Raw genomic sequence first — 15,396 nt, 5'->3', positions numbered from 1 at the left:
GGGCCCGGGGAGGGGCTCGGCCACGCGTCTTCCGTCCCCCGAGCTGCCGAGGAAGCCTCACTGCCCAGCCCTGCTTTTCTCATCATCCTAATCCTGTTTGTTTTTTTGGGGGGGGGTGCCGGGGGAGGGGGGGGCGAGGCTTATCCCCAGCCCTGCCCCTAATCCTCAGTTGCGCTCTTGGGGATCCACTGACCCCAATTCCTCTCACTTACCAGGGCGCAGAATTACTTCTAGTGACTTTGGTTATTTGGTTATTTACAAAACCTGTTAGGAGGGCGTGAAGATTTAAAGAATCTCTTTTTTCCCCCTTTATTCATATGTGCATACAATGTTTGGGCCACTTCTCCCCACTACCGCCCCATCCCTGGCCCTCTCCCCCCACCCCCTCGCTTCCGGGCAGAGTTTGTTCTGCCCTTATCTCTAATTTTGTTGAAGATACTGACACACGATGTATGTCCTACGAACCAGTAATGCTCAAAAAAAAAAAAAAGCGACCTTGGCGTCTGTGCAGTCGCGTGGGTGTGCTGTGAGGGGAACTGTCCGAATCTTGGCGTCTGCGCAGTTAGTGGCGTTGGGTGTACCACCCCGGATCCTCGTTTCCTGGACGGTCAGTTGGGCTGAGCCCCGCCCAGCCAGCCCTGCCGCCCTCCCTGGGCCGGTGCTGACTTAGGCAAGCCCGAGGTGCGCCTGCCCCCGTGCAGCCACTTAGCCTGCCGTGCAGTCATTCATGCTGCAAATGAGGAAATGGTACCCAGCGGGAGGAACTTCCTAATTATGAGAGTTGATAAGTAGAGTGACACGGCCTTGGGAGTACTATCACCGAAAGTGACTTTCATTTGGATTTTGGTTTCTAAATTTCGCTTTGAACTGCTTTTGTATTAAGTAACGTGGAGAATATAAATTTGGTTGACATTAAGAAGTTTATGATTTTAGCTGGTGAAATTATGTTTATTAACAATCGCGTCGGGCAAAATATGGTGAGTGCTCAACAGAGATAAGGCAGATTCTGAATAAGAAGTCTCATTTAGTTCGAGGGTTTTTAGTGGACTTTGAAGAAAAATTAAGATTTTAAAAATAGACTATTTTTAGGTCGGTCGCTACTTGGGAGGCAGAGATCAGAAGGATCATGGTTTGAAGTCAGCACTGGCAAATAGTGACCAAGATCTTTTCTGAAAAATACCCAACACAAAAAAGGACTGGCAGAATGGCTCAAGTGGTAAAGCCTAACAAGTGTGAGGCCCTCAGTTCGAACCAGAGTACTGACAAAAATAGACTATTATTAGAAGTGTTAGATTAACACAAAAATTGAGAAGATAATGCAGCATGTATCTTACACCGTTTCTGTACATTTGTTAAACCAATGAGCCAATATTAATTATAATGAACTAACACACATAGTTTATTCAGATGTCCTTAGTTTTTACCTGCTGCCCTCTTTTTTTTTTCCCCTATACCAGGATAACACATTACATTTACTTGGAATATTTCTTTAGGTTCCTTTTACCTTTGATACTTTTTGATGACCTTGACTGCTCTGTGAGTGCTGTTTACATAAATTTGTAGGATGTCCTCCTGTTGGAATTTGGTATTTTTCTCATAATAGAACTGGAGTTGTGGTTCATTGAGAGGAAAACTGTATTATATCAAGAGTACATACTATTAGCATGATTTATAAGTGTCAGTATAGCCTTTGACCACCTGCCTTAAGTAGTGTTTGTCATGTTTCTCCAATGTAAAGTTACTCTCCCCCACCCCACCTTTCCATACTGTACCCTGGAAGAAAGTCACGATGTATAACCTCGACTAAGGAGTGAGGAGTTACCCTCTTTTTGGAGGTTGGAATATCTCCATCAGATATGTGATTCTGCACAGATTTTCCTCTTCCCCATTTGTTAATTTATTCAAACATTATATTAATGTGAACTCATGGATATTTACTTTATATTTTGACTTTTGACTTATAATACTGTTTTATTTTGTTGCTCAAATTGTTCCACCTTTGACATTCATTTGACTCCTCTGTTCTTCATACCCCTATCAATGTTGGGGGGTTTGTATTTGTTTTTAAACACTCCCTTACTTTTGGGTAATACAAAATGCTCCAGGTTCATTTTGTATACTTCCTGTCCAAGTCCAAGAGATAGCCATTTTTCCAAGGAGCCCCAGTTTCTTTATTGGAGAATGCTATTAGACACCAAAGTCTAGTTAGGCTTCAGTGGTTCACTTATGTAATCCTAGCTACTTAGGAGGCAGAGATCAGGAGGCTCACGGTTGGAAGCCAGCCTGGGCAAATACTCCACAAGACCCTATCTCGAAAAACCCTTCATAAAAAAGGGCTGGTGGAGTGGCTCAAAGTGAAGGCCTTGAATTCAAGCCCCAGTACCGAAAGAAAGAAACCAAAGACTAGATTTACATGTTGCTACTGTGGTATCTAGAACAGCCCTTTCAGTTGACAGAGCAAAGAAATACATGTGTGTACCAATCTGTGTATGTACACATATCTATAAATTTGTAGGTATTTATCTGTATATAAGTTAACAATGAGTTCATACTGATGCACTCCAACTCTAGTCAGAGTCTTCAACTCTAATCCATTACCATATGGATCATTCAATGAGAAATAGGACTATAAAGAAAATTTAAAGAAGAATAAAGTGAAAAAATGCTGTTATGAGCATTCTTGTATAAATCTTTTAGTATACATTGCATACATTTCTGTACAGTATATACTTAAATGTAGAATTCCTAGGTTGCAGGTTATGAATATCTTCAACTTTAGTAGCTAATGCCTATAAAGAACTGTGAAAAATCTGAGATTTTTTTACCCTACTTACAGTCTAACAAGATAGCATGTTACTGTTTTATGGATGCTGGCTGAGTATGTAAGATCCCTCTTCAGAAACAGGACTTTTTAAAATTCATGAGAACAGCAATAGTTACTGCGCTGTGTTCTTGTTGGTTCACCTAACCCTCCAAATCTCCCAGGGGGGTAGATATGTGGGAATAACACAAATGGGCTGCAGTGCATGCCTACACGTGCAGATGGTTGTGCTAATAGAGAGGAACAATGAATAGAAGAAAAGTTATTAATGAGTGGTGATAAACCTGCTTACTTTTTTCCTCAGTGTTGCTGCAAATGAAAAATGGTCTAGGTAAAGAGCAGTCAGATATTTTATATTCTTGGCATACATAACAAAAGCATTCATCAACACTAAAGGATTATCAAAGATTATCTTCCGAAATGATTATATAAATTTTCACTCTAACTATACATGTGTAAGAGGCCCTGCACCTGCTATTTCATATCCTCACCAATTCTTTTTTTAAAAATTTAAATTTAAATTTTTGTCAACTATTTTCAGGAGGGATTCCATGGGATAACTAAACTTAGAGAACGTAATTTGAGTGACTGTTTTCTGAAGTCTTTCAAGGTTGATAGATAACTAGTACCATTCAAAATACACAGGCAAAAAGCATAGTCATTTTGAATATCTTCGGAAGGATTGGTGAACCAAATCTGGCCCTCTGCCTTTGTCCCTTGAACTAAGAATGGTCCTTATATTGTTAATTAATTGAAAAAGATAAAAGAAAAATAATATTTGCAACATGAACATTGTTTGGAATTTGTATCTGAGCATACATTAAAGTTTTAAGGAACACAGCCACATTCATTTGTTTATGTACTATCTGTGGCTGGCTTCCTGCTACAAATAGCAGACATGGATAATTGCAACAGAGAATGTAAAGCCCAGAAAGCCTAAAATATTTACTCTCTGGCCCTTCCAAAAAAAAGAATGCTGATCTCTGCCTTAGGATTTCAGTGCTTATTATTTCAGAATTATAGTTAAGGCTGGCGAAGTGGCTCAAGTGATAGAGTGCCTGCCTAACAGAGTTCAAACCCCAGTGCTGCCAAAAAAAAAAAAAAGGAAAAAATAGAATTATAGTTAAGAAGGGCTGTAGTGGTTATAAAATGGTATCTCTTTGTGGTCTTAATTTGCATTTAACTTTTTTTGAACTGTCATATAAAGAGCATTTACATGTTAGGTAGAGCTGGTGTGGTTGTGCACACCTGTAATGCCTGTGATCTACCTGGAGGCTGAGACAAGAGGATCATTTGCACCCAGGAGTTCAAGACCAGCCCTATCTCAGAAAAAAAAAAACAGAAACAGAAAAATAAAAGGTATATAGAATTTTGGTAAGCAGAGATCAGGATGGTTGTTTATGATGGAGGAAATAGCATTGCTTGGTACAGAGATGAGAACCTGTAAGATGTGTTTGGGGTCTAGTAAATACTATAGTTTTGCTCTTATAAGTTAAAATATAAGGTATAATATGACTGACTACATGTTTTGCAGAATGGAATTATAGGTCCTCCTTTTTAAGAATTAGCAATTTCAAGACAGAAATAGAGCACTAAAAGAAGTACAGGATCCTTTTAAGCTCAGGACCCTATGTGACTACACAGATCACATGTTTGTGAAGTTGGCCCTGGTAGTGGGAGATAATTCTGGAGAGAAAGCTTGGGATCAATCTTTGAGAAGGAGAACCTGAATGTTAGGCTGAAGAGTTTAAATTTAAGACTTAGGAAGCCATTGAAGTTTTCTGAACAGAACCAGTGACCCATTTATAAAGCAAAGTTTTTAGGGAGATTTTATGAAGGGACTTTGTACAATAGATTTGAATGGAGGCAAGGGAACCAGTTAGGAAGTAATTTCAATAGCAGTTACAATAGTCTAGGCAAGAGGTAATGAAGAACACCCTAACTGAAGAAGGAACAGAAAAGGAAGAGACCAGGCTTGAACTCTTTACTGTCACTCTGTAGACCTTCTGGAACAGTTCTCTCAGTCTGAAGTTCTCAAGTTGTGAAAATAGTAATTCTTTCCAAAATTCATTTGTTCATCAAAACAGCCCAAACTGAAGTTTAGTGCTTGTTTTCTTGTGTTATCTTTTAATCAGTACTCACATTATAAATATATATATACATATATATGCATATATATATGTATATATACATATAAACAAATATATTTTATGTGTACATATATAGAGATATATATATCCCTAACCTGAACATCTGAAATCCAAAGGCTCCAAAATCTGCAAGTTTTGAAATGCCAACATGATACCATGAGTGGAAAATTCCACACTTGTCTTCATGTGATGAGTCACAGTCAAAACACAGATGCACTAAAACTATTGTAAAAAAAAGTCACCTTAAGGATATTTGTATAAGGTATATATGAAACATAAATGAATGCTGTATTTAGACTTGAGTCCCAGCCTCAAGATAGCTTATTATGTATATAATATTAAAATATCAAGAAAAAATTCCAATCCAAATTTCTTTTGGTAAGCATTTTGGAGAAGAGATACATATATGCACATGTTTTCATTTCACTTCTAACTGGCCTTTTATTTTCTGGTAGTGATGATAGCTCTGAGCAACCCTTAATTTTGTAACCAAGTTTGAGTCATTTCAGGTTTCTTTCTCCCTGCTTGTCTCTGCAAACTCCCTATGCTGAATGGAAAAGCCTAGAATGTAGTACATGAATCTCCATAGTCTATATGGTAGGAAGTAGTATTATCCTCATTTCATAGGTTAGAAAACAAGCATGAAGAAAATTTTGGTTCTAAGGATTACACTACCATGGAGCCTTAGGCATGCTAGGAAAGCTCTCTACCACTGCACAAACCCCCACTCCCTCTTTTTTGTTTGAAATGGGGTATCGCTAATTTGTCTAGGTTGGCCTTGTACTGGGGATCCTCTTGCTTCAGTCTTAGTAGCTCAGACTGGGCGCATGCCACCACTTTGAGCTCACCCCCAATTCCTTATACAGTGTTATATTGCCACTTGGTGATCTGATTTAATCCTCACAAAAGTGCCATGAAAGAGGGAATGCTGTCTTCATTTTTGAGAGGTTAAATTACTTGTCCAAACATATATAACTAGTAAGTGACAGCTGGAACTTTAATCTAGGCACCCCAGCCCTGAATTTGTGCTCTTAAACATTATACTACATTGCTCAGACAGTAACTAGAGAGGCTTTAAAAAAAAAAAAAAGAAACCTTGAATGCTGCATATTTTAGCCTTTTATAAATCTAAATGCCCTTGCTCACACTTATTTTAGGTTTTGATCTAATAGTTAAGAATTCTCCACATCTGTAGTTCCCAAATCCATACTTGGTGTATCTCAAGCCAGATAAACATCCACTCCTGAGTTTGTCTTAGTTACTAATGTAGAAGGCATACTTCGCAGCAGTTTCCCTTCCTCCTCTAAGAACTCAAGTAGTTTGTGGATTTCATTACACTATCTTCATAATCATATATATAATATACTTTGATTCTTTTACTTCCCCTAATAACCTCTCCTTTCCCCATCCCCCTCTTGCTGATTCCCCTCCACAGTCCCCCTTTTATACTCATGTCCTATTATTATTGTTACTACAATTTTAGACCTAGATCTTGCATATGAGCAAAACATATTTGGCTTTTCAAACTTGACTTATTTCACTCAATGTGAAATCCATCTTCCTGTATATAATTTCATTCTTCTAAAGAAGAATGGCTGAATAATGTTCCATTGTATATATATATACACCATATTTTCTTTACCCATTCATCAGGGAAGGAAGGAAAGGATTTAGGGGAATATAAAAAAGGGGATAATAAACTTGTTTAAAGTAACTACACATCTGTGGACACAGTGAGACTTCCTTCTATGATTAATGATTCCTAGTTAATAATTTTAAAAAGGCAGCTGAGGAAGGAGTTGATCAAGGCTGACCTGGGTAACATAGTATGCTGACTCAAGGAAACAAACAAAAACAATTCACGTAGTCCTGCCCTCTTGTTCCCTCTAAAGTTTATATCCCAACCTTGGTAATTTCTGTGCTTTGAAATATGAAAAACAGCTACTACTTACAAAAAAAGTAAGAAATTTGTTTTGGTCATCAGAACACTTCTGTTTCACACTGTTTTAAAAGGTCTTATCACTGAAGGAAGATGCTGTAAGAGCAAAGATGGTATTTTCTAGCCCTAGAAGCAGAGCAGGTTATTGAATCTGAAAGTTGAAGGTTATTTCTTTTTTGGAAAATAATTGGAATGTGACAGCTCCTTTTCTTAGTGAATGTCACACTGTTTAGAAAAAGGTTCTTTTAAACTTTGCATAGTGAAAGATTACTTTGCTGCTTTTGTATGAATTTACCTTGCTAGCATTATTTTTGTTTTCCAAAGCAGCAAAAGTAAGCAGCTCATAATGGAATAGACTGAATTGCAGCAGATTTTAGAACCCCACCATAGGAAATATTTTAAGTAGCCCTGGCATTGAACTGTACTTCTTTTCTGATACAGTATAGTTTTCTAATTTAAATATGACACACTTGGGCTGGAGGCATGATTCAGTGCTAGAGTACATGATTAGCAGGCTTGAGGCCCTGGGTCCAATCTTCAGCACCTCTCCTCCCCCAATACATACACAAAAGAAAAAACAGTATGCTCATTATTATCAAACATTTTTAGAACTATTGAAAGATGATTTTGTTCTTTTGCAATACTGGAGTTTGAATTCAGGGCCTCACACTTGCTAAGCAGGTGCCTTTCTACTTGAACCACACCAGTCCTTTTTTGCTTTAGTTATTTTTTTTGGATGAGGGCTCCTATTTTTGCTCAGGGCTGGCCTGAGCATAGCTGGAACCACAGGTGTGCATCACCACACCCAGCTTTTTGTTGAGATGAGCAGGCTCATAAACTTTTTGTTTAGCCAGCATCCATTTGCTATCCTTCCAATCTCTGCCTCTCAAGTAGCATGGATTACAGGCACCCACCACTCCTCCCAACCTGTTTTTAAAATTTTTAGTCTTGGAGGTGTATCTCAGTGGTAGAACTCTTGCCTAATACATGCAAAACCTTGGGTTTGATCCTCCCAAAAAATGATTTGGGCTAATGTTCATATCTCTCTCTTGCCACCCCCGCCCCCCTGCCTCTCTCTCTCCTCTGCCCTTCCCCACTCCCTGTCTCTCTCTCCTCTCTCCCTTCTGCCCTTCCCCCCTCCCTTCCCCCTCTCCTCCCATTCCTGTCCTCTCTCCTCTCTCTCTCCCCTCTGCCCTTCCCCCACTCACTCTCTCCCTTCTCCCCCTCTCTCTGTCCCTTCTCCCCTCTCCTCCCTCTTCTGTCCTCTCTCCTCTCTCTCTCCCCCCACCATTGGAGTATATGATGTGATGTTTTGACACATTAACACCTTCGAAAACATCACCAAAATCGGTATGGTTAAAATACCCATCATCCCCAAGAGTTTCTTCTTAGCCTTGTGTAACTCATCCTTCCGTACCTACTATTCCTTGTTTTGTTTTTCATGTCTAAAGTACTGTGTAAAAGGAATTATACAATGCATACTTTTTCAGGGAAGGGGATCTGGCCTCTTACACTCAGCATAATTTCCGAGACTGATCCAGATTGTTGGGTGCATTCATAGTTCACTCCCTTAGTTGAGGATATAGCTCAGTTGTACAATGTGTGCTTGGCATGTTTGAGTCCATGGGTTTGATTCCTAGCATTGCAAAAAAATAATAAGGGGCACATACCACACACACATACACAGACACACAAAGATACAGACTTCACTCCTTTTTATTGTTGAATCATATGCCATTATAGATGTATAATACCTAGGAGTGAAATGACTGGATCAAATGGTAGATGTATGATGAACTTTTTAAGAAATTGTCTGTTTTCCAAAGTGCTTTTACCACATACTTTTCAATTAACAGTGTATGAATGAAAGTGCTGACTCTTCACATCCTCTCCAGCACTTGATAGGGTTATTCCTTTTAGTTTTAGCCATTGTAATATGTAAGAACAGGTATCTTATTTTAATTTACATTTATCTAATGATTAATAATGTTGAATATCCTTCATTTTCTAATTTGCTACTAATATGCCTTTGATGAAGTATCTGTTCAAATTTTTTTTTAACTGGATAGTTGTTTTCTTATTACTAAGTCTTGAGAGTCTTTAAAAACATATTCTGGACACAAGTCATTTACCAGGATATGCTTTTGCAAATGTTTTTCTTTCAGTCTCTGGCTTTTTTTATTTTTTTAATTTGTTTATTCATATGTGCATACATTGTTTGGGCTGTTTCTCCCCCCTACCCCCTACCCCACCTCGCTTCCAGGCAGAATCTGTTCTGCCCTTATCTCTGATTTTGTTGAAGAGAAAGTATAAGCAATGATAAGAAAGACAAAGCATTTTTGCTAGTTGAGATAAGGATAGCTATATCCTAGCATTGCTTTCATGTACAAATGTGTTACATCACCAAGTTGATTCATCTCTAACTGAACTTTTCACTAGTTCCTAACCCCCTTCTCATATTGACCTCTGTCACTTTAAGGTTTCTATATTAGTTCCTCTGCAGTGGGGACATCAAATACTATCATGTTTTGGGTTTCTTACCTATCCCCATACCTACTGTGTGTGCTCTCCCTTTATCATGTGACCCACGTTCGACCACATTGCTGTATTTGCTCTAGATCTAAAGTCTGCATATGAGGGAGAACATACGATTTTTGGTTTTCTGAGCCTGGCTAACCTTGCTCAGAATGATGTTCTCCAGTTCTACCCATTTACTTGCAGATGATAAGATTTCATTCTTCTTCATGGCTGAGTAAAATTCCGTTGTGTATAAATACCACATTTTCTTAATCAGTTCATCAGTAGTGGGACATCTTGGCTGTTTGCATAATTTGGCTATTGTGAATAGCGCTGCAATAAACATGGGTGTGCAAGAGCCTCTGGAGTAACCTGTGTTGCATTCCTTTGGGTATATCCCCAGGAGTGGGATTGCTGGATCATATGGCAGATTTATGTTTAAATTTTTAAGAAGCCTCCAAATTTTTTTCCAGAGTGGTTGCACTAGTTTGCATTCCCACCAGCAGTGTAAAAGGGTTCCTTCCCCCCTCCCCCCACATCCTCGCCAACACCTGTTGTTAATGGTGTTGCTACTGATGGCTATTCTAAGAGGAGTGAGGTGGAATCTTATTGTGGTTTTGATTTGCATTTCCTTTATGGCCAGAGATGGTGAGCATTTTTTCATGTGTTTTTTGGCCATTTGAATTTCTTCTTTTGAGAATGTTCTGTTTAGCTTAGTTGACCATTTTGTTATTGGCTCATTGATTTTGGGAGAGTTTAGTTTTTGAGTTCCCTGTATATTCTGGTTATCAGTCCCTTGTCTGATGTGTAGCTGGCAAATATTTTCTCCCACTCTGTGGGTGGTCTCTTCAGTTTAGAGACCATTTCTTTTGTTGTGCAGAAGCTTTTTAGTTTTATGAAGTCCCATTTGTCCATACTTTCTCTTAGTTGCTGAGCTACTGGAGTTCTGTTGAGGAAGTCCTTGCTTGTATCTATTAGTTCCAGAGTGTTTCCTTTTCTTTCCTGTACCAGCTTCAGAGTTTTGGGTCTGATATTAAGGTCCTTGATCAATCTTGAGTTGATACTAGTACAGGGTGGTAAACTGGATCTAGTTTCAGTTTTTTGCAGACGGATAACCACTTTCCCAACAACATTTGTTGAAGAGACTGTCTTTTCTCCATCATTTTTTAGTGCCTTTGTCAAAAATAAGGTGGGCATAAGGTGGGCATAGTTGTGTGGATTCATATCCGGGTCCTTGATTCTGTTCCACTGGTCTTCATGTCTATTTCTGTGCTATGGCTTTTTAAAAATTTTACTTTGGCAGTGTTTTTTGAAGGGGAGAAGTTTTTAACTTAAATTCAATGAAGTCCAGTTTATCAATTTTTTTGTGGCTTGTGCTTTTGGTATCATATCTAAAAATTCCTTGCTTAACCCAGGGTCACAATGATTTCTGTTCTGTTTTCTTCTAAGATGTTTACAGTTTTATGTTTTTACATGTAGGTCTATGATAATTCTTAGTTAAATTTTGTATATGGAGTGACATACTAATGTAAGATCATGTAAAAAATACATAGATAATGAATTGTTCCAATAGTTTTGTTGAAAAGGCTATTTTTAATCTGTTGAATTGACTTGGCACCTTTGTTTAAAAAAATTGATTAATCATAAATATAAGGGTTTACTTATGTCTTCTCTGTTCTTTTCCATTTTTCTATTTACTTAGTTTATGCTGATACCACTATCTTGTTTGCTATTACTTCAGAGTTTTGAAATCAGTTAGTGTAAGTCTTTTAACTTTATTTTTCTTTTCCAAAATTGTTTTGACTATTCTAGATTGTTTGAATTGTTTCTTGGCCTTTTGGCTAAGATCAAGTACAGTATCTCTATCCTTTTAATTCCCATATAAATGTTAGGATTAACTTGCCAAATTCTACAGACAAGCCAACAAATCTGCTAGGATTTTTGATAGGGATTGCATTGAATCATAGGGCAATTTGGTAATAATTGCCTTCATTAATACTTGAGTATTCCAATTCAAGAAACTGAAGTGTCTATTTATTTAGATCTTTAATTTCTTTCAGCAATGATTGGTTGTTTTCAAGATATAAATCTTGTACTTTTTATTACAGTTATTTTAAATTATTTAATGTTCTTTGATACTATTGTGAATAAACTTATTTTAATTTTATTTTTCTATTGTGTTTGCTAGTATATATATGAAATACAGATGCTTTTCATATTGTTTGTACATACTGTGACCTTTTAAACTTGCTTATTTATTCTAGTAGCTTGTGTATGTTGTGTGTGTGCATGTGTATTTCTAAGGATTTTCTACAACTGGGATCTGGTATCTGTAAAGTTAGTTTAACTTCTTTGTTTCCAAACTGTATTCTAGATACAAATAAAGTGGCCTGATGAGATATCTTTGCTTTAGATACCACTCTTGGGGATATACCCAAAAGACTGTGATGCAGGTTACTACAGAGGCATCTGCACACCCATGTTTATTGCAGCACTATTCACAAAAGCCAAGTTATGGAAACAGCCAAGCCGCCCCACTACTGACGAATGGATCAAGAAAATGTGGTATCTATACACAATGGAATTTTATGCAGCCATGAAGAAGAATGAAATGTTATCAATTGCTGGTAAATGGATGGAATTGGAGAACATCATTCTGAGTGAGGTTAGCCTGGCCCAAAAGACCAAAAATCGTATGTTCTCCCTCATATGCGGACATTAGTTCAAGGGCAAACACAACAAGGGGATTGAACTTTGATCACAAGATAAAAGCAAGTGCACACAAGGGAGATATGAGGATAGGTAAAACACCTAAAAAATTAGCTAGCATTTGTTGCCCTCAACACAGAGAAACTAAAGCAGATACCTTAAAAGCACCTGAGGCCAATAGGAGAAGGGGACCAGGAACTAGAGAAAAGGTTAGATCAAAAAGAATTAACCTAGAAGGTAACACACATGCACAGGAAATTAATGTGAGTCAACTCCCTGTATAGCTATCCTTATCTCAACTAGCAAAAACCCTTGGTCCTTCCTATTATTGCTTATACTTTCTCTACAACAAAATTAGAGATAAGGGCAAAATAGTTTCTGCCAGGTATTGTGGGGGTGGGGGGGAGAGGGAGGGGATGGAGTCGGTGGTAAGGGAGGGGGTGGGGGTAGTGGGGAGAAATGACCCAAGCATTGTATGCACATATGAATAACAAAAAATTTAAAAAAAAGATATCTTTGCTTTAGTTCAGATCCTAGGGGGAAAGCATTCAATTGTTTCCCCCATTAAGTATGTTATTGGTTGTAGGGTTTTTCATAGGCATCCTTTATTATGTTTAGGAGTTTTCCCTCTGTTCCTGGTTTGTTGTGTACTTTTATTATAAATGTGTGCTGGATTTTATCAAATACTTTTTCTCCTCTGATGAGATGATCATTTTTTTTAGTCCTTTACCTTATTATTTTATTTTTAGCATTTATTTTATTAATATGGCACAGTACAGTAATTTATTTTTATTTTTTGTGGTGCTGGAGTTTGAACTCAGGGCCTGCACCTTGAACCACTCCACCAGCCCTATTTTTGTCATGGGTTTTTTTGATATAGGGTCTCAAACTTTTATTTCCCTTTCCATGGGCTGGCTTCAAACTGGGATCCTACTGATCTCTGCCTCCTGAGTAGCTAGAATTATAGGTGCAAGCCACTGGTGCCCAGCCATAGTATAGTAATTATAATCTTGCATTCTTGTCATAAATTCCACTTGGATTTATAACGTGTGTAATTCTGCTTGAAGCATGTGCAAGGCCTTGATTCAATCCCTAGCATCCCACCACCACCCATCCTGAAAAAAAGGCATGTAATTTTTATATGCTTTTAGATTCAGTGTGCTGATACTGTGTTATACACTTTTGGTCTGTTTCCATGAGGGAAACTGGTTTCTAGTTTTCTTGTGAAGATTTTGGCTTTTTTAAAATCAGGAATTCCACCCTCAAAAAATGAATCAGGTAGGAGCTCTGTTTCCTGAAAGAAGTATTTGACAAATTACCCTAGTGAAACTATCAGTTCCTAGGCATTTCTTTGTTGGAAGATTTTTAATTAGTAATTTGACTTCTCTACTTGTTACTAGATTTATTTAGATTTCTATTCTTACTTCTTATTCTTCATTGTTAAGACATATCTTTTTTAGAAAGTATCCATTTTATGTAACTTGTCAAATTTGTGGTTTGAACTTAATCCTTTTAAGTTCTGAAAAGTTGGCAATAATTATCCCTCTTTCATTCCTTAATTTGATATTGATGTCTTTGCTTGTGTTTTCTTGGCTAGTTTAGCTCAGCATGGATCTTGTTAATTTTTCAAAGAATTAGCTTTTCATTTTATTAATTTTCTTCATTTTTTGTGTCTTCCAGATTTCTTTAATGTTTATTGCTACCTTTTTCCTAATTGCTGTGAGTTTAACTTGTTCCTCTCCTAGTTTTTTAAAGTTGACACCTTTCTTTTCTAATTTTTTTTTTAGTTATGGGATCAAGCCCAGAGCTTCAGGCATAATAGACAAGCACTCTACCACTGAGCTATATCCCCAACTCCTAGTTTGCTCAATTAAAGCTATGATTTTTCCTCTACTGCTTTATCTGCATCCCATACATTTTGATATTTTGTAGTTTTGTTTTCATTCACTTCAAAATATTGTCTACTATCCCTGAAGTTAGAAGTTTGATTTCCAAGTGTTACAGCTACTCCTCCATCCCTAGCTTTCTCAGTTTTTGTTTTTTATTTACATTTATTTCTAATTTAATTCCATTGTAATTTTGTTGTGGGCTGGTGTCAAGAATTCCTGCCTTCACAGGCCAGAGAATTGGCTTGTGAGGCAGAGAATTGACTCATGGGATGACAAAGTCAGCACACAAAGTAGAATTTATTCAAGAGAAAGGAAAAGCTGCCTCTAGAGACAGACAGGGAGCCCAGAAAATTGGTGGATCTCTGTCATTTAAAAAGGCTTTTTTTTTTTTTTTTTAATTTTGGTCCTGTTTGTTTGGGAGGGGATTCAGGAGTCAGGGGTGGAGTGGTCTTTTAACATATCTCTGTACAGTCCTGCAAAATCCTCCTGTTTATTGGTCTTGTGGCATTCTGAGGCATCCCCAGGGGGTCATGGCATGTTAAGCTGCATGTTCCTTTATAGGATGTAGGGTTCACAGTGCTGTCATGGGGGATGGGGGCACTGACTCATGTTGTCTTCTGATCCCCCAGACCCAACAAGTCCTCCCTCTGAGGCAAGCACCAAACTGCTGTTGGGGAGAAGGGGCATTGTCTCATCTGGCTGAATCCTTCTGACAGTGGGGTGGAAGAGGGAGAGAAGGTGCAGGGGTTGACCCATATGGTCTCCAGGGGACTCCAGTAGAACTGGATGGAGGGTTCATGCATAGGCAGAGGTGAGTAGTCCTTGACTAAGAGCTAGAATTTGATCCTTTGGACCTGTTGAGATATAAACTTGGAAAGAGCATTTAGTATATAAGGCCCAAATAGGAGTGCCAGAAGGAGCACAAAGAGGGGACCAGCTAGTGGTAACACCCAGGGAGCCCAGCTCCATGTGCTGCCCCAGAAGGATCATGAATTGGCTAGTTTCTGTCTCCTTTTTGTAATGCGTTCTGTTAACTGTTGGGCTGTGTCTCTGAACACCCCAGATTTGTTAATATAAAAGCAACACTCTTTGTCTAGGAAGAGGCATGTTCCACCCTTTTCAGCAGTTAATAGGTCAAGTGCATGCCTATTTTGGAGCACTACTGATGCAAGTGGATCTACTTGGTCTTGTAAAGCCTCTAAAGAGTATGTAACTTGCTTTATGTCATCAGAAAATTCTTTTGATAATTTTTGATAAGTATGGACTGACAAGGCAGTGACTCAAATGTCAGCACCTATTCTAGCAGTAATCTCCATGGCTACTAGTAGGGGAATGATTTGAATGGCCCTCTTTGATTCCTCTAGTGTAGGC

At 38.1% G+C, this 15,396-nt stretch overlaps 1 protein-coding gene across 1 annotated transcript in view; it reads left to right on the top strand.

The window, feature by feature from the left end:
* Positions 1–448: 448 nt before the first annotated feature.
* C6H1orf146 (chromosome 6 C1orf146 homolog) overlaps positions 449–15,396 on the top strand; it is a 41,313-nt gene continuing 26,365 nt past the window's right edge. Inside the window, exon 1 of the mRNA XM_074077854.1 lies at positions 449–607. Coding sequence (XP_073933955.1) covers positions 449–607 — 159 coding nt within the window. The remainder of the gene's footprint in view (positions 608–15,396) is intronic.

This window comes from Castor canadensis, chromosome 6 (assembly GCF_047511655.1).
Source record: "Castor canadensis chromosome 6, mCasCan1.hap1v2, whole genome shotgun sequence".
NCBI lineage: Eukaryota > Metazoa > Chordata > Mammalia > Rodentia > Castoridae > Castor > Castor canadensis.
Note: the sequence above shows the minus strand (reverse complement) of the source record. Positions and strands in the feature narration are given on the sequence as shown.